The sequence below is a fragment of the Trichoderma virens genome, assembly GCF_000170995.1.
Source record: "Trichoderma virens Gv29-8 chromosome Unknown TRIVIscaffold_91, whole genome shotgun sequence".
Taxonomy (NCBI): domain Eukaryota; kingdom Fungi; phylum Ascomycota; class Sordariomycetes; order Hypocreales; family Hypocreaceae; genus Trichoderma; species Trichoderma virens.
This window is the reverse complement of record NW_014013658.1, coordinates 1219758-1238591: the sequence shown is the minus strand read 5'-3', so window position 1 is coordinate 1238591 and position 18834 is coordinate 1219758. Positions and strand designations below refer to the sequence as shown.

Genomic DNA, 18834 nt, shown 5'->3' with positions numbered 1-18834 from the left:
ACGGACAAGACTTTGAAGATGAGTGCAAACAAAGTCCTCAGCATCACAATCATGGATGGTTTCATTGCAGACCTCAGCCTCGGTGCTGAGTCCTGCAGTGTGGGAGCAATACCCATCCGACCCTTGCTCGCCGCGCTCATTGCCATTGGTCGCCCCAGAGCAGTTCGCGTGGCACTCGGCTGATGTGCCAATCGCAGCCTCCATTCCTGGTGATGTTGGCTGTCTTCTCCCCCACCTGAGTGGTTGTCTATGGCACAAGGCCACCAATAATGCGACGCTGCGGCAGAGCAACCCCCCTCAGTCGTGAGCCAAATATAGATCATGACCCGAAGACTCGTCTTCCCGAAGGCTTGCCTTTCTGCCGGCCGGTCTCGACTGGCTTCACAATGGGGAGCGATGCGGCTGATGACTGGGCATTGCGAGAGCCTGTCCGAGGATACCGCCGGATTGTAAGCCAACAGGAACAAGGGAAGAAGCCATCATGAAGGCTCGGCCAGAGTAATCGGACACGTGAAGTTACAAAGTATTGGTGCTTTAATAATTCTGTAAATATGAGATGGGTAATAAATTTCGATAGTATTTGAAAAGAACAATCCTATGCTTAATCGCTGATGTGCATCTCTCCTCCTCCGATAAGGCGGCGTTATCTACATAATCGGGGCAACGATGATGCGCAGCAAAGTCAAAAAGCAAAGACCCAACACAAGGTGCCATTTTTGCCCAACCAGAGCCACAGAAAAGTCACATTCGTCGGCATTACAGGGATTCGTCAAAAATCAAAAGCCGACTGACTGTACACGGCTCAGAAGAGAATAATCAGCGACCTGATGGGTCTTGGGAGGTGCTGAATTTAGATTCCATTCCATTCCACTGCGCTCTCGACTCGACTCGACTCGACTCGACGCGACACGACGAGGGAATCAAACGAACAAGACCCAAAACATTGGAGAATGCAGTCGCTGCTTGCAGAAGCAATGATCGCCCTCCTCACTCGATCACAAACAACAACCAGATGATATGATTTGATGATATGATTTGGTGAGCAGACAGATCTCGGAGAGAGGCCCGGCCCGCCGCTGTCAACATCGCATGCAGGCAGAGATGACACAACGGCCACTCAGGCTTTGGCATTGACATTGACAGGCGTCATGATTTGTGGAGGGCCTCATTGACGTGCTACTGTAACTCGGTACTCCGTACGAGCTACGGAATACCCATACGATATACTACTGCCGAGTCTAGTGCTGTTGCCGCTGCTTGCCACTCCTGCTGCCACCTTCTCGTCTCAGCAAAAGCCACGAGCTAACAATATCCTCGTCGGTGCAGGCAAATCCCCGTGCTCCGTCGCATGAAATCGCAGGATTCCTTCCAGGCCTTCGGTAGATTTTGGCGCGGAAGCGTGGAGAAATTCTTCAGCGCTAGCCAGCCCGCCTCCCCCGCTCCAACACGCGCATGCTTGACTCAAATCTTGCTTCTCCCAGGCCATGTCAGGGGCCTTTTTCGCCTGTCTCCAAAGGCCGTGACCAATCAGCCCGAAATCGGTCAAATCTCCGTCGCTGCTGCGGAGTAACGGCCAATACGAAGACTCCCTGCTTGCACCCCAGGTTTGCTCTGAGCAGTAGCAGCAGACATTGTCGACATCTCCGGATTCTCAGCTGACGACGATATTATAGCACAAGACCGGACGATGGCTATGGCTCTCATCCATCATGGCTCTTTCATTCTCTTTCTCTCGCTCTCGCTCTCGCTTTCCATCTCTCCTTATACCTGACAGCTGAGACAGACATACCGCCTTGCTGCAGATAAACGCACCACTGCTGCGTTAAAACAGCGATCTTCAAGCTTGCTCGTGCCAACCCCGCATAGCGCCTCCACCTTTCTCGCCTCCAACCGGCTAGCAACTTCCAAGGGCCTGGTGCCTTGGAGCGTGGCTTGAGCAGGCCAAGTCCAACACGCATCGTGGTGAGAGGATGCGTGACGTGAGGGTAACGGTTAACTGACCAAGTGGGACGCTGTGGAAGGGTCTGGAGAACGGCTCATCCTCCATGTCCAGGCCGGCCTCAAATCTGCTGACCTTTTTCCTCATCTAATAATTCTTTTCTCTTCGCCCGTTGCGTATTCCTAGCCCACTCCATCTGGCCATTTATCAATCCGCCGAGCCGCTATCCCTTTTGACAGCCTTCGCGCTCTACCTTACCCTCCAAATTATCCGCCTTGGGGGCAGCTCGTTCCAGGTCAACACCGCACGCGGCCCGGGCACTGCTTCGGCGGCAATGCCATCGCGGCCAACAATCAGGTGTCTCTTGTTCTTCCCACAACCAAAGGCAGTACCCATACTTGTCAAGCGCCAGCCGGTGTAAAGGCTTTCTCCCGAGCGCTGTTCCAAATCCTAGACTCGTACCAGTAGATGATGGGCTACTGAGAAATCTTGCCACACCAAGCCCTCTCCCGCGCCAAGTTTTAAGAACCCCCCAAGAATCTGGAGTAATCTCTCGGAAACATCGCAGAAATGCTACTGTATACTCGGCTTGCTCCGCCGAAAGTTCCAAAGCGTCGTTCTAGGGCTGGTAAGCTGATCCTTGGATACATTTCATGTTGTACGCGTCACTGGGGAAAGGAAATGTGCTAATCGCTTCCGTTGCCAAACTTGAAGGATGCAACTACTGGTATGTATTTTATCTTTGGTCGTGCTGCAGGAATTTTCGACCCGCTAACACAGGCCTTTTTCGGTATATAGCAAAGAAAAGGTAATATGATTCGTCTCGTTGCAGATCCCACTTCTGTATTCGTCTAACACCTGCACGATAGAAGAAGAAGTGCGATGAAATTAGGCCCTTATGCAGCCGCTGCCAAGACCATGGACAGAGCTGCGTGTATGAGCCCATCAAACCTCGCCAACGCCGCAGGCAGGACTCTTTCGACGATTCATCCTTGAGAGAAATATCGACGGCCTTGGAAAAGCATACGTTATCTCGAGTTGCTCAGAAGCGGCTGACGTTGGAGCAATGGGAAGCCCCTCTATGGTGCTCTGATATAGGGCTTGATGGCAGCCTTGTAATGGATGGACACATGCAACAGCCTGCTTCGGCAGTCGAATGCAACCAAGATGTTTTGGATGAGATTTTCACGGCATGGGCCGCTGATACCATGGACCACGATAATGCTTGCTTGGACGTTGATGGTTTTGACTTTGTCACACCCATTGACCCTGTGAAGCAGGAAGAAGAAGGAGAAGGTGACGGCGACAACAACGGCGACGACGGCCAAAACATCTCCCCCGACGAAACGACCGCCTCCGACGCTGCATCACAGAACACATCTCTCGCAGTAGTTGGTCCTGTATCGGTTGCATCTCCTACTATCGAGGTCATAATACCTGCCTTTGCCGAATTCTCCAATCAGACCAACAGGCGAGCTTTGATTGACCACTTCACCAATGTACTATCCCACCTCATCGTATTACGCGAAGATGAAGGCAACCCATTCCAACGACTTGTTTTGCCACTGTCTCAGAAGAGCACAGCGGTCTCGAACGCTATATTTGCCTTGGCTTCTGCTCATATGGAGCACCGAGGTGTACACAATAGCGAGAGGAGCGTCTATTTTCACAATAAAGCAATCAATGGATTGGCTGCTTTGATAGCAAAGGGGTGCGAAGCGAATCGAAATGAACTATTGGCCGCCATCATCCTCTTGATTTATTACGAAGTGGTGAGTTACCCGCGCCAGCTCTCTCTCTTGTAGTCATAGTTGTAATACTAATGGCGCAATAGTTGGTTCAGAGTGGACGGTCGAACATTGTAGACGGCCACTTGAAAGGCGCTATGGCGATCATGTGCAGCAGCCAAGCGTTGACTGACCCAACCGCAGTTTTCCTGGAACGGGTAGGTTCCTTACGACGCAGAACTCGTCACTTGTTTCATCAGCTAATCAAGGCAACCCTTTGCAAACAGGCTTTCCGATTCTATGATGTTATAACAGCATTATCATTTGATTCAACGCCAATTCTACCTACACCGGACTGCGAAAACCTGGCTCCGTTTCCCTCTGTTGACTGTCGCGGTGCTACTGTTCCTGCAGGAAACGCCGACACGCTGCTGGGAATGGCCACCTCTTTATGGCCCATCATCTACCGACTCTCTACTCTAGGCGGCCTGAAACGGCAACTCCTTTCTGCTGAGCTTAGAGGTGATGATTCAGAGACGGCAAAGCTGCGAATTGAATTCGAGACTACGGCTGCCGCGGTGGAGCTTGCTCTACAAGAATGGGTGCTTCCAACAGACGAATCTTTGCCCAAGGATACGGATAACCCCATCATGGCAGGGGTTTCGGCGCAAAAACAAATGCAGAGCATTCTAAACAGCGCCATGGCTTATCGACACTCCGGATTTGTCTACCTTTACCGCACCATCTATGGTTACTCGCGGCGCCATGCCGTAGTGCAACACCACGCACACATCAGTCTCACCCACTGTGTTGGAACAGTGAAGAATAAAGGCCCCATGGGGGCTTTGCTCTGGCCGCTTTTTGTGGCCTCGTGTGAGGCCACCGATACGGCCGACCGAGAGCTCTCCAGGCAGGCATTTGCGGCCATACGCCAGCGGCAGGGCATGACTAATATCGAGCGAGCAAGGTGCATAGTGGAAGAGGTGTGGAGACGAGCAGACAGCGGTGAAGATGCCGAGGATGAGATAATGCACATTGGCGAGCAAAAGAATGACTTGTGGAGAAGAGTTAGTAAGGATATGGGTGTGACAGTTGTCTTTGGGTAGGGCATAATGGGCGATCTGAGTCTGATGCTACACTGCATTGCAGATTGTTCACATGAGTTGTTGAATTATTACAAGGAAAGAGAATCGGGCCGATGGATTTATTCATTTATTCATTTATTTTCGGACTACAACAAGCAGGGCCAGGCGTACGGGGATCTAATAATAGGCTTGTTACTAGCGAACTCTGGTGCTCTGGAGGTGAGGCACACGGGATGCTATCACATAAGCCAAGTTTGAAAAATAACCAATGGGAAGGGTTCCTACAACACAAATATCACTGAATATGATGCGTTTATGTGGACCGTGGGCATCTGACTACCTACTCAGGATGACGAGGTGATGGGGAATTGCATCAGGAGCAGCAACCTTGATACATGAAACAATAAAAAGGCTATCTTGTATACTACCCTGGTGTTAGACTACAGTGGGCCCTGAGCACGCACTGCAGTGTACTCGTACCTCCTTGTCAAGGATTAGGAGATAGAATTACGTTGAAGTTTTATTATTGCTCGGTATGTATAATGGCGTGATATCAAATGTTGGATACGATACTACTAGATATCCAGGGGCAAAGTAGCTGAAATAAGGCATAAGGAGTGCCTGTATGCCGTAAATTGAAACTCATGGGTGCGTGAACCGAGACATGCGATTGTTTTCACGTGCTAGATAGCGTATAGGAAGATGCCGATATTATTGATAGACTATGCGAGGTTGTCCTGATGCTTAGCAAGCCCATCTCCACAGGCTTGAAGGATGCCGAGGTCACAGGATCAGATAAAAAGATGGAGAAAATGAACCTGGATCCTTGCTGGGGAGGCAGTCTTTTAGCGCAGGATATTCCCTGCATAGGGAGGGCATCGGAGACTACCCGAAGTTGGCACATCCATGAAGGTGATCTGTTGGAGTGATTTTTGTGGGAATGGGGGGGTTGAAGATGGGTTTATTTTTTTTTTTCACAGACCAAGGCATTGACGGATACCCGAATCCCCGCTTGGAAGAGGAGGTGAAGAGGACGGGTAAGAAAGAACTAGCGGTTAGGCAGACGAATAAAAGAGGTTGGGGAGCCGAGCAAATACGATTTCTTACTGAGCTATTCGAGTTCGGAGTTAGCGAGGATCCTGATGGCTAAAATAGCCTGAAGCAACAACGGAGGGTGCTAGTACCTGTCGAGGGAAACAAGGAGTGCATCTCGGGGCAGCCGGCTTGTCGCTGATCTAGGAGCTTTGTTTGCATGGCTTTAGCATGTGCTTGTGCTTGAAGGATGAGGATGCTGGCGTTGCCTGATTAGGAAGTTGAGACTGTTTCGACGATGTTTCTTTGGGAGTATCGCGATGTTTAGCTGCTGTACGAGTACTGTAGACTCGGAGTTTGTTACCCTGGTACGTACCGGTGGCGGCAGGAGTGCGGGGGGTTGCATCGTGTGTTGGTCATGCGCTAACAGTATGCTAGTAAATGTTGTCGTGGAGCCATCAAGACTTGGTTTGTTGGTTATTAGTTGTGGGTGTGTGTGTCTTGCGAGGACGAGCTGCGGATGACTGTACTCGGAACAAACCAGACTAGGACTGTTGCAGCGAGATGGAAGACGTCCAGAGGGCGATGTAGATGTACCTCTACAATATACAAGTAATACGCAAAAAGAGATAACGGTACTCGTGGGGTTCTCGTAAGACGACATCCGAGCCAAGCTTTTTTGCTGTCGATTTAGCTGCATGGGGGGAGATCTGGGGGCATCTCGGATCGGGGGCCAGCCAAAGGTCCGTACGGTGAATTTCCAGGTGCTAGAACAGAGGGGATTCGATGCCCGTCATCTGGCTATGCTGTTCCAGGTAGGTCGAAAGCCGTTGGGATGAAGGAGAGACGGGCGGAAGCGTTCCGTTCTATGGACGTCAATTATCAATTATCAATTAGAAGACATAGCCAAAATAGGAGGAGAGTTTGGCGGGAGAAGACTTCTAGAAGCCCGCTCTGAGACAGAATCTGGCGGCTGTTGAATCTGTGTCACACTGTCACCGCACAAGGATGAGCCTGCGATGGATGCTGTAGCTGCGGGTATCCAGTACCTGGGCCTGCTGCAACTCAGGCGCCCACTGCGGAGTAACCGGTACCTTGCAGCCGCTGGAACTGAGATGCATTTCGCCCTCAGCTGGGCTTTCTCCAGGCACGCCCCTCCCTCCTAACGCAAACCTAATGCTAATGCTTCTTCCTCCTAGAACGGAGCCCTGGAGTGCAGCACCTAAATATGGGGGAGTACATGGTACCTCCACAGCGGTTTACCCACCAGCTGCACTTTCATCTCCATTTCAACCTCCATCCCACGACAATTTCAGCCCAGCCAGCCCTACTTATGTGAATTTATTGTTAATTTTTTCTCACGATTCATGCCCTACAGCCACAACCGCTAGCTGCTCACCATTGCATTTCCCGTCTCAAGCCCGCTGACTAACCGACACGCGCCTGGCTGGATTCGATCTCCCGGGCCCTGTGCGACCCTCGATTGCGCATCCTCCAGACGAAGGCATCACCAAATCCGGGATCCCGCTGTTTGATGGCATAGACGCTCGAGCTGCCGAGCAGGATCGCGCCGCACTCCCCGCCCGCCGCCGGTTCGTCTCCGCTCGATTGCAGAGCCCACGCATGCGTCTTTGTCGCAGCTCCGCATCGCCTGCCGCCATGGTCTAGCCATGACGACGCTGCTCAACAATCGCCCAGATTCGGGTCCCCCGCCGCGGCAGATTCGCTTTGTTCATAACCAGGGCCAGCCGCCGTCCAAGCGACGCAGGATCAATGCAGCGTATGTTGTTTCCAGAGTCTTTTGCTGTTCGTGTTGCGTCATAGTTGGTGGCGAATGGTGGCTATAAGCGGACGGAGAACAAGCATGAGATTAGCATCATAGACATACGAGCTTAACCAACTGACTCTTCTCGCGACATAGATGCTTGACCTGTCGGAGGCGAAAGACGAGATGCGCCGGCGAACGACCACTATGCTCGACATGTACTAAGAATGGCCATCGGTGCCTGGGCTATCCGGAGGACAGAAGAGATGGCCTTGAGGCCTCGGGGCTGAGGCCGGGCGAGGAAGATGGAGCGGCGATGGAGGATTTCAACCAGGGAGAAGACGACATTGCTGTGACCAGGAAACACCCTGTGCCTGTGCCTGAGACTCGTCCTACGTCTTCTGGAAAAAGTAATGGGCAGCCTGTGTCTGTTTCCGCCTCTGCTTCACGGCCACGCAACATTGAACCAAGCATTGAACTCGGCGCCGAAGCCAACCCCAGCGACGCTGAGCCGCAGCAATCCCCCATATTGCATCACCATCATCAGCACCATCATCACCCGCACCATCATCAGGCTCATCCTTCAGTTACGTCTGATGACTTACCTAGCTCCCCCACCCTGCGCCGATCTGCCCCCAGCCGTCGTATTCCCTATTTCCGCTATTTCGGTTCCACAGCCATTGTCCCAGGCTTCAAGCAGATGGTCGTTTCCGTTCGCGACCGCCGTCGTTCCACCGGAGGCTCACATTCCGGCGCCTCTCTTCAGTCTACTCCCAGCGGTGCGATAGCCAGTGGCTCGGCCGTCGACAGCGACATCGTCCGCGAAGACATTCCGTCGTACGACCCCAACAGTTCCGCCCCCGTCCATTCCCTAATCATTCATCTGGTCACGGCATTCTTCATCCATGTGGGATGCAACTACCCCTTTCTCAGTAAAGAAAAATTTCTGCGCCATGTCAAGGACAAGCGTGTCGAGCCAATCCTGGTAGATGCCGTCTGTGCCATTGCGGCGCGCTTCTCAGATCATCATGTCCTGACCGGTGGTAATGACAAAATGCCCCGCACAGAAAGGGGTCAAGTCTTTGCGCAGAGGGCCAGGCAGGCCACTGTCGATACCTTTCCTTGTCCTTCTGTGGGCGCAGTTCAGGCCTGTCTGCTCATGGCGTATGAAGGCTTTGGAGCCAACCAAGACAGCGCGTTGTGGATGTACTTGGGCTTGGCCATACGTATGGCACTCGATCTCGGCCTTCAAAAATGCGTTGGAATCCAATATCAAGGCGAAAAGGACCCATTTTACACCCGGCATCGAAGTCACATCAATGACGAAGACCATGACAGTCCAGAAGCGCACAAGGTTGACGGCATCAATTTCATCACCCCAGAGGAGCAGAAGGAGATAGAGCAAGAGCGCATTGATACCTTTTGGTCTGTCTTTATCCTTGATCGGTTCATCTCCTCCGGCACTGGACGGCCTGTGACCATCCGGGATGGCGATTACGAGCTCGCCTTTCCAGAGTCAAACAATGACTTGGCTACCGGTTGGCCTAACCCGTTTCCCGTCTTTCTCAAAATAATCAACCTTTACGGTCAAGTGTGTGATGTGTTGAACAACCTTCGCGATGCCCAAGACCTCACACAGGACAAGTGGGATCAACTCACTGAGATGGAGCACAGGCTCACACGAATGTACAAGCATTGGGATCCACGTCTTCAGTTCAATGTCAGCAACTTCAAGACGTATCTCAGCATGGGCCAGGGTACCAACTTCATCCTCCTCCATTTTTGGTTTCATGCGCTCTTCATCATTTTGCACCAACCGACCCTACTCACCCCCTTTTGCGAACTGAGGAGCGAGCTTCAACTGCTCTCGGATAGCCGTGAGCTGAGCATGAGCAGCGCCAAAACGATTTGCGACATCTTGTCTTTTGCCGATTTGATTGATCCAAAGAGCTTCATCGGCAATCCCTTCACTAGCCAGCCCATCTACATTGCAGCATGTGCTTTTTTAATGGAATCCAGTGCCTCCAATGCGTCTGAGGGCTCGTCTAGAGAGGGATCACCTCCCACATACGCGAACCGCTACAAGCCACAAACAAAGCCAAACAACAAACAGTCACGGCATTCGCTTCTTGCGTCGGCCGCGAACCAAAACTATCAACGATGTTATAGCTCCATACAACAGATCCAGGCATACTGGGGTGGTGTAACATACATTCTTACCGTCCTGGACCAGAAGTCAAAAGGCAAGTGGGACTGTGAGACTTATACTGTAGAAGAGTACGAGAGCACCAAAGCGCCTCCTCCCAGGCCATCTATCGGTGAGCAGCTCTCTCGATTCGAGAAGCAATCATCGCCAAAGATTGCTGGCCCGCCCATTGCGTGGAGTCTATCTGGAACGGCCAACTCGCCGAATTCGAGCTTGACGCTCATGTATCAAGCTTTTAACGCCAGTGAGATGCCCTCAACTGGCTTCACTTCGCATGCGCAGCCCATAGCTAGACCATCTAGTGGTTCACCGGGAAGCATGGCGTATGATCCCATGAGACAGACGATACCAGAAGTGGCAGGCATGTTTTCGCCCCCCGTTTCACAGCCAAACATGCCTGCAATCAGGAACTCTCCCCGACGACCGTATGCTACCAACCCGATGAGCACTTCCGGCGCAAACTCACGCAATCAAACAATAATGAGCTTTGAGGGCATCCCAGAGGAGTCTACGGAAGCAAAGCCACTGATCCCTCCTGGTTATGCAGCCCCAGGCCAAGGATCTGGGGGATTTGATGCCTACAGTGTATCACCTACCAGTGGCTCCAACTCCCACAGCATGGTGAGCTCTACAGTTGTAACCAGTGCTTCTGGGGGAAATGCGCATGCCAACATGTATTTTGCACAAAACATGCCATACCAGGCGACGTGGGGCCCCATCATGGGGAACATGGATGCCATTACGTTTGACAGCCAGGACATTGACATTGAGGCTCTCGGACTGCAGCAGCCAGATCTCATGGGAGGATGGCTCGAGTACATTCCTAACGATGTGTTGGGGTTGTTTGACGAGAACCAAGAATCTGGACAGGGCGGTCATTAGAAGCTATGAAGCTATTGGCTGGCCACTTGTCGATTTCTTCCCCTGTTCGTTCCTCAATTCTTTGGGTAGATACAACGAGCTTTTGGAAGGTGATGTCTGGAGCAACCATTTTTTGACCATTTGTTTTGCGCTTGTTATGTTAGCGATAAAAAGTTGGGTGTTTTGGAAATCCTTGGACAGCCATTTTTTTCTATCTATATATAATGTCTACAACAAACATATTGATATCGGATTTTTGAATCTTGAGTTTATATATAGCATAGTGTTTTTGTTTCATGTGAACTAGTGTACTATCATAACTGGCTTGTGCTGTTTGGGGGATTCAATCGCATGTGGTCCGTGATGACGTTGTGTTGGTTCAATACAGATGTATGATGCATTATTTACTGCTTTGGGATGTACAGTAGGGGGTGTGTGTATAGGGAGTGGGTTATTGGATCATTTAGGTGTCCGGATCGTCGTGCAGATCTTATGGAAAGGATTTCGGGGGTGATTGTACATACCAAGTACGACGCTAGACGTTTTGCTGAATACACATGCATATAGGTAGGGATGGGGTTGATACCACGGGGAGTTTTGGAACTGAAACTTGCATTTTTGAACGGCCTTTTGTTGAAAGAACTGCGGCGATTTCGGTGCCGGATTGGATGTTGACAAGATCCTTTTCGTCTCGGGGCGTGGTGAGGTTCGACTGGCCGGGGCGGCGACGGGTGAGCTGGGGCTGGATGTCGGCCTTCGGTGAGGGCGAGGTTGGGCGGGCAGTTTTCGATGATGCAGGAGACGGACTTGCCGTGGGACTCGCCGGCGCTGGAGAGAGGAGAATCAGTTAGTCAATTGGGGTCTTGAAGGGGCTGTGATTGTTGATTGAGTTGACTTACGTGGTGACTTTGAAGTAGTGGCCAAAGGTAGGTAGTTAGTTGGGAGAAGAAGAGAAGGAGGAGGAAATAAAGAGGAGAGAAAAAAAAGAGACAAGAATTGAGGACAGAATAATCTCAATCGAGCCTGTCCGAGGGAGACAGCAGTGGCGGGAGGGAGAGATTGGGAGAGATTGGGCGATTTGAGGTGGAAGAGAGAGATGCTTGGCGATGACTTCATATGTGTAATCGTTGATAAGCCGATTTCGGTGGCGCGGGCGCAAATTTTGGCGTGTTTCCGTCTGACTACAGGTACATTTCTCGGCGGGGGAGGGGCAGCGGCTTACCCTGGACTGGACATTTGCTGAGTGATGAGATGCTTCATATCTTGGCTGCATTGTGCCTAGCAGTTGGGTGCAATTGATTAATTATTCTACTGATTTAAAATTTTATTATTGTAGTTAGGTAGTAATAAGTAATAGAGAATTGGTAGTTAGGCTGGATGATATGCTAGTACGCTTATTAGCTACAGCTACAACTGCCGGCCAGCTTCGGCTTGCAAGGATACGAAAACATCTACGGAGTTCAAGCTTCAATTTCTCTCTCACTCACCCTCCATCGCTTTAATCACATCAACACAGCCACCACAATGATACCCTCAATAAGCTCCACATAAATTTCATTCCTCAATCTTATCCTGTCTCATCTCTTCACAATGAGAATCCCACAACTACTGAGCCGTAGAGCCACCAGTCCTCTACGAGCCTCAAAATTCTCATCGCATCTTCATCGCCCACTTACATCCCGATTCTCAACAGACGCAGCCTCTCACCCCGCCAATCGCGTCCAAATCTACCTCTCCAAATCAACAGACCCCTTCCTCAACCTCTCCGTCGAGCACCGCCTCCTCCAAATCACGCCCCCAGACTCAACCATCCTCACACTCTATGTCAACTCCCCCAGCATCATCTTTGGCCGCAACCAGAATCCATGGCTCCAGGTCAACTTGAACCGCTTAGCCCAGATTGCTCAAGATCCGTCTAGTGCCGGCTGGAATGATTCACCCATCCAATTGGTGCGGCGACGATCCGGAGGCGGCGCGGTATTTCACGATGCCGGTAATGTCAACTTCAGCGTCATCTGTCCTCCTGAGCACTTTGATCGCAACAAGCACGCCGAAATGGTTGTGCGCGCATTGAAAGCCCTGGGAAGACCGAATACTCGTGTCAATGAGAGGCACGACATTGTCATGGACATTGCGTCGAAAGGAGAGCCAGAGACATATAAAATCTCTGGCTCGGCTTACAAACTCACGCGTCTGCGATCACTACACCACGGAACTTGTCTTCTGGGGAGTCCTAACTTGTCAAGCATCTCTGGCTTGCTACGGTCTCCTGCGGGAGGCTATCTCGATGCACGTGGCGTCGACAGTGTGCGCCGTCCGGTCAAGAACATCGATGTCGGCAATGACGAATTCAAGGATGCCGTGGTGACCGAGTTTGAGAGCATGTACGGAGACGTCCATTTCCGTGGCGAATTCGACGACACAGCGATACAAGTAGACGAAATCCGACGAGGCTATGAAGAGCTTCAGTCCAAGAGCTGGATTTGGGGCCAGACCCCACGGTTTACTTTTTCGACACATCCTACGGAAGAGGATCCCCGGCCTCGGCCAGAGCTGCCATTTGACGTAAGCACTTACTCTTTTTTTTTTTATATTTTTTTTATATTTTTTCAGTTTTATAATTTCTATCTGACTAACAAATCTTCCTAGTTAAACATGTGTCTTCTTGCCAAGCACGGTGTCATAGAAGAAATGACCATTAAGCATAGCGATGGAGCTGCTGTCAATGCCTTGGATGACTCTAAATTCCATGGAGCTTCAGTATGGGAGATTGACAACTGGGCAGAGTCGCTTAGTCGAGCTGGCCTGGGGGGTAGCCTCAGTAGGGAAGCAGGGGCATGGCTAAATGGCATGTTTGGGACTGACTACACTAGAATGGTAAAAAGTTGAATATAAAATATGTGCCAGGAACATAGAGGCTTCTTTGCAGCAAAGAAAGATCACCATGGCCTTCTCGCGGGACTTCAAGTGGATAGCATCGCCGTCAATGGGTCAAAGTTATAAAAAGGCTCTGAACTGTTAAGCTATGGGATAATTTCGTTCTGAGCTGTGTTGTCTGCCCGTCAGATCGGCTAGCTGCTGGAGACTCCACAACAAGGAAACATGTTGAAAGAAACAAGTAAGAATGTGAAAAAGAAATATATGGTTCAAAGCTCTATAATCCTTTATTAACAGTCTTTGTTATTCACCAGTAGCATAGTCGCATACTCTCGCTTAGACACTGAGAGGCAAACCGTATTGTTGCCTAACGAATGCCAAACGAATGCCAGCGCCCCATCCTGCAAGTTTGTCAAAAGAGAATTTATACGTTTTCCCTCCGTTTTCAGAACTCGGGAATGAGAGAAAATATAAAACTGCGCCATTCTTATCAGCAGCATGAAACATTAGAAAAGTATGCCTTGGCATTGTTGGCCAGTTGTCCTGCCAAGATGTTTTCGGCCAACAGCTTGTAGGCCTCCCATTTACGTACAGGGCAAACCAAGACTCGAAAAAGGTACATGTCCTTTGCCGATATAGTTGGAGGAAATGGCCATTGAGTAGTTCATAATTAAAAAAAAAAAAAAAAAAAAAAGGATAGAATGAATAAAACGCTTGCTTGGATGGCGGTCAGAGACAGAGCTTGGTTATCTCGGTCTGGTTGTAAACTATGCATTCGATAAAGCTAATTAACTGCTATATTTATCCGTGAGTCGGCGTGCCAAACGTTGGCCCAGCGACTCCCTCTTTCGACTCGTATATCCGCTGCAAGAAACAACTTGAACTCGGAGCTCCTGTGATACTAGTCCAGAACGCATAAAAGTTGGCACCAGCGCTCGGCATAGAACCGCAAATGTACATGGCTCTTGCTCCCTCGTCGGCGGCGAAGTTGATGTACGTCCCGTCAGACTCAGGGCTGATTACGAACTTCAGTGGTCGGCAGGTTGAGCATGCCTGGACGTTGGCCAGTTTGTCGAATGAGAGGGGCCCGTTGTTCACACCGTTCTGAACAAAGGCGACCCAAGTCTGGTCTTCTGTTCCAGTGGCGGACGACGAGGCTGCTCGGGATTGCATGATGGTCAGGTAACCCTCGGGAGTGAGACCCATACGAGGAGCTGTGCTGTTGGACCCTGAAATTGTGGCAGCCTGGACCTTGTTGGTTGTGCTAAAATCACGGTTCACGAGAAAATTGCCCGAGAAGAAGCCGTCGGCTGCCGGGCGGACGTTCCGTATGTAAAAGAATCCGGTTGGAGTGGCAGCAGCGGTGGCTGTGACTGTAGACGTTACCACTGATACTTGAGTAGTAGTCGTTGGAACAACAGTCGTGCTGTCAATCGTCGTAGTCTCCACAGCCTCGGCAAGTGTGGTTGTTCGATACGAAGTAAGAATTTGCGTAGCCTCAGGCTCCGTGGTTGTTAAATCGCGTGTTTCGGTAACTGTGACGGTTGGTGCTGTCGCCGTCACAGAAGTCGTTGAGAGGGGGATTGTCAGGCAACCACAGCCGCTAGATATTCTGCTCGGGCTAAATGACTGAGCAATCTGTTGCGAGAGAGGCGTTGAGACAATACGTCGCTGCACTGGCGCGGCAGTCACAGTGACAAACTCCGTCGTGAGTGATGTATCAGTTACAACGTTCGTTTCGGTGTGTACGTTTGTGACCGTGACGGTCCGCGTGGGAATCACCGTGTCGACATCTTCTGTGTAGATGGTGACAGTGGGAGAAACATCACTGAGGATTGTAGAGTATGCGGTAGTCGTTGGCGTTACCGTCGTGACTGTGACAGTAGAAGCTGGTAAATGAAGATAGCTGCTGCAGAATGGCAGCGCTTCCGGCAAGTTGGACGGCGCGCGGAGCAGACGAACGAGGCTGTCTGCTGCATTGCACTTTGCGCTACAACCACGGCCAGGAGCTGCTCGAGCTAGCGGAGATGCTGCTAGCAAGACTGCCAGGGACACCGAGAGTTGGTTCATCTCAGGCCGCATTTGAACGGGTTGAGTGGAGGGTTACTAACCTGTCAAGGGAAGAATGTGTAGTGTAATGTACTCTCGACGAGGATCTACTTGAATATATATAATGTATAAAGATCAAATTTTAAAAACACGAGAGCGGTCTACCGCCGTTTTCATAATGCCTTCGCTAGTCTATGCTTTTCAATATTGAAGTGGCTCTGCATTGGCTTCTGTCAGAGCTGTTGTGAATAAGCTACTGGTCTAGCGATACACCTAGCAAGGTATTCCGTCAATAACGCCTCGATTCTCCTCAGCTGGCGGCGCGAAATGGGGATTATTGGTTTTATTGTGGGCCTAATTTGCGATGTCTCCTTTGAAATCTACCCAGCTGTGGTACCCTTGCAAACCAGCCGGGTTTTCGCCTCTTTGATCTCATCACTCCTCTCTTTGTGCCTCGACTCCTGACAGTTTGACCATGAAGCTGAATCCTATTGTGCATTGTTGTTCTACTAGCCACTCCTCAAAGATTACAGCAAACACCGAGAACACTGTTTTTAGTGGCTTTAGCAGTGAGGGGATCAACTACTAGGTAGGTATTAAAAGGTATAAGGTACACATGTATACTACACCTACCAACTTGTCTTGACCTCTAGTAATGACCCACGGTTACTAGCAGTATCCTATGCATGAGAACCCAACTTGCTGTCTGGGGGATATTCTGAGGCGCAAGGACAAAAAAAGTGTAATTCAACGGATTACAGCTAGGGGTAATATTAGCATTTTTTATAAAACTTGTCCTTGATATATTTAAATTTAACAATTAATTTTCGCCCCTCATTTAGCATTCTGTGTGAGTCCCAATATTAATGAACAGGCAATTAAGCGCTGCTTTACCTACGAGTTTAACTTGGCCTCAATGAAGGCAATCGCTTTCTGTCCATAGACATTCACATACGCCGCATGAGCGCTCGTATCATTGCCTTGGCAGCAATAAGGATCGGCAGAGTCACAGTACGACTGAATTTTAGATCCATTACTGCACGAGAAGCCCTTTGGACGCGCAGCAAACTATTGCAGATAAAGTCAGTCAACAAGCCTCATAAAAAAAGTCATGGTTCGGGTGTACGCGTACGCCTCCAAGCCTGCAAGTCCCAATCTCGTAAGGAAACCCGTACTGAAATCGAGGATCTCCCATGAAAATAGCTGCCTTGACCATTTGTGCTGCGCTTGCGGAAATGGGTATAGACAGGTCAGTGATTCCCGCGTTGGGATCAGGTCCTCCACATAAGGCGTTGTCTATAATTTGTCCGCCCTGCAGTTATTCGAGGAAGTGTGAGTCATCCAGCGATAATAATAATAAGAAGAAGAAGAGAAGAGCCTCTTCAAGGCAAGAGCCAGTGTACCTGCGAGTAACCCATCAACACCAACTTGGTATTCGGACAGTTGTTATGGAAATTATTAACAGCCGTCGCTACGGCAGCGGTTCCCTGTTTTGCCGAGTCGCCATATGAAACTCCTCCGCAGGAACTTGCTCCGCCGCAAGCTGGATAAACAATTGCCTCGGACGTGGCGCCAGCATAGGTGGCCTTTAGCTGATTTACTAAAGGGAGGAGAAGGTCATAGCCTGGGGGAACACCGGTGCCTCGTGCACCAAAAATGTGGACGGAGGGACAAGATTGTGCGGTGACCGGAGCGGCCAGTGCCGCAAAGAGAAGCACGAGACTCACGCGTGACTGCATTTATGCTTTTGCTTAGTTTTGGTGCAAGTGCTATAAGGTGTAAAGTTATGGCTCTGTGATAAGTGAATCAGACGTTTCTATGTTCCGTCCTCTATTTACAACAACATAAATAATCATGCAGTCAACCCAAAGCCTTCATCTCGCTTACAACTTACATGTACTTGTACTGAAAAGCTGCGGAGTCAAACTGCTGAAACAAAGTATGGTAGTAACACTTGCTAATTAGCCTGAAAGGTACATGTAAGCTTTCCGCCTGCATTTATTTAAAATTATTATAGGACAGCTTCAGTTTAAATCTCGCCTACATCATTCAAAGTTAAAGAGGATAATCAAGGCTCTGGAAACCTCCCTAACTAATGCTCGGTAACTAGAAAGAGTAGCCACTGGATTTTGCTATTTTCCCAGTCAATTTAGCCTTCGGTAGTTCCTAAAACCTTATCCATATCAGGTTTGAGCTGCTAAAATACTAGAAGATAATTCAAACACCCAACAATACGACCTGGTTTTCTTCGAATTTACCCTGCTGAAACCGCAATCCCGCTATTATTAAGCGTTATATAACCTGCAATCATAAACTGGAGGATCCAAATACTCGTCCGGATGCCCTTCTTAGCTGGAAAAAGTATGCTTGCATATTTCTAAGATACAGCTAAGGTTGAACAATTAGGTCCTTTTCATTTTTGGTTTTTTGTGCAAATAAAAGTATTTGACGAAAAATAAACTATATTAGTCTTCTTTTACCTACTAATGAACCACATTTACCTTGTTTTCAGCAACTACCTAGGAAACATTTTATAACCCTACCGGTACTTATGTTATTGACCGGCATTTGCGTAGTCTTCCCCGCATGTGGCCCTTCGGGTTTGACACCGACAGGCACTGATAGGCGCCATAGAGGCTAAAAGAGGCAAAAGTTATTCGCGATCGTGACAAGCAGGATTTTCGATAGGGCGAATTAATTTGCTCAACGTGGCATTAGTTCAACCACCCCTTTTCCACGGCTAATGGTTAATCCAGGGAATTATATTCCTCAATAACTATATGTGTAGTAACAATGAAAGACGTCGGAGAACAGGATGAAGATGACAACTAGTGGATGACAGAATTTCTTCTTCTGATTGGGCCGCATAAGAAAAACTACCAAACGCGCAGCCGTCTAACTTGAACTGCACCGGAGTTTGTTATTGAGAACCTGATCCGCCCCAATTGGGAAAATGCGCCCATGGTTGTAACATGTAAGAAACCGCGCGCTTTTAGCCTATTTCTCTCTCTTTAATAATTATGCATATTATGCCTAATTTATTTTTTATTTCTCGGGCATCCAAGGATGATCTGTGGCATCGCTATTAGCTGCAGTGCCCTTTGTACATCGGGGTGTGCTTGCTGCATAGGAAATAAACAATCAGGGTTGAAAGAATAGTATATACTTTATAATTTATGTTTTATGTTAGTAATAAAAATCCTTTGTATTTTCCCTAAAAATTAATATTATCCTTTCTATTTGGTAATGTTGGAACAAAAGTAGCCTTACTAAACAATTAACCGCCAACTTGG

At 49.5% G+C, this 18834-nt stretch overlaps 5 protein-coding genes across 5 annotated transcripts; 3 read left to right on the top strand and 2 right to left on the bottom strand.

Moving 5' to 3' along the window:
• Positions 1-386: 386 nt before the first annotated feature.
• Positions 387-5036, top strand: TRIVIDRAFT_232488 (uncharacterized protein; the record flags this gene model as incomplete). The annotated part of the gene is made up of 4 exons (XM_014094864.1): positions 387-449; positions 2809-3711; positions 3774-3884; positions 3954-5036. 4 exons carry the CDS (start codon positions 387-389, stop codon positions 4770-4772), a joined length of 1896 nt encoding a protein of 631 aa, XP_013950339.1.
• A 2417-nt stretch (positions 5037-7453) lies between these two features.
• Positions 7454-10636, top strand: TRIVIDRAFT_163322 (uncharacterized protein; the record flags this gene model as incomplete). Its single annotated transcript, XM_014094863.1, has 3 exons — positions 7454-7563; positions 7705-7918; positions 7970-10636. The coding sequence occupies 3 exons, from the start codon at positions 7454-7456 to the stop codon at positions 10634-10636; spliced, it is 2991 nt and encodes a 996-aa protein (XP_013950338.1).
• A 1569-nt stretch (positions 10637-12205) lies between these two features.
• TRIVIDRAFT_163920 (uncharacterized protein) lies at positions 12206-13504 on the top strand (the record flags this gene model as incomplete). The annotated part of the gene is made up of 2 exons (XM_014094862.1): positions 12206-13180; positions 13265-13504. 2 exons carry the CDS (start codon positions 12206-12208, stop codon positions 13502-13504), a joined length of 1215 nt encoding a protein of 404 aa, XP_013950337.1.
• A 789-nt stretch (positions 13505-14293) lies between these two features.
• On the bottom strand, positions 14294-15574 carry TRIVIDRAFT_65042 (uncharacterized protein; the record flags this gene model as incomplete). The annotated part of the gene is made up of 1 exon (XM_014094861.1): positions 14294-15574. The coding sequence occupies one exon, from the start codon at positions 15572-15574 to the stop codon at positions 14294-14296; it is 1281 nt and encodes a 426-aa protein (XP_013950336.1).
• Positions 15575-16435: 861 nt separating this feature from the next.
• Positions 16436-17280, bottom strand: TRIVIDRAFT_39549 (carbohydrate esterase family 5 protein; the record flags this gene model as incomplete). Its single annotated transcript, XM_014095066.1, has 3 exons — positions 16436-16609; positions 16674-16853; positions 16945-17280. 3 exons carry the CDS (start codon positions 17278-17280, stop codon positions 16436-16438), a joined length of 690 nt encoding a protein of 229 aa, XP_013950541.1.
• Between the last annotated feature and the right edge of the window lie 1554 nt (positions 17281-18834).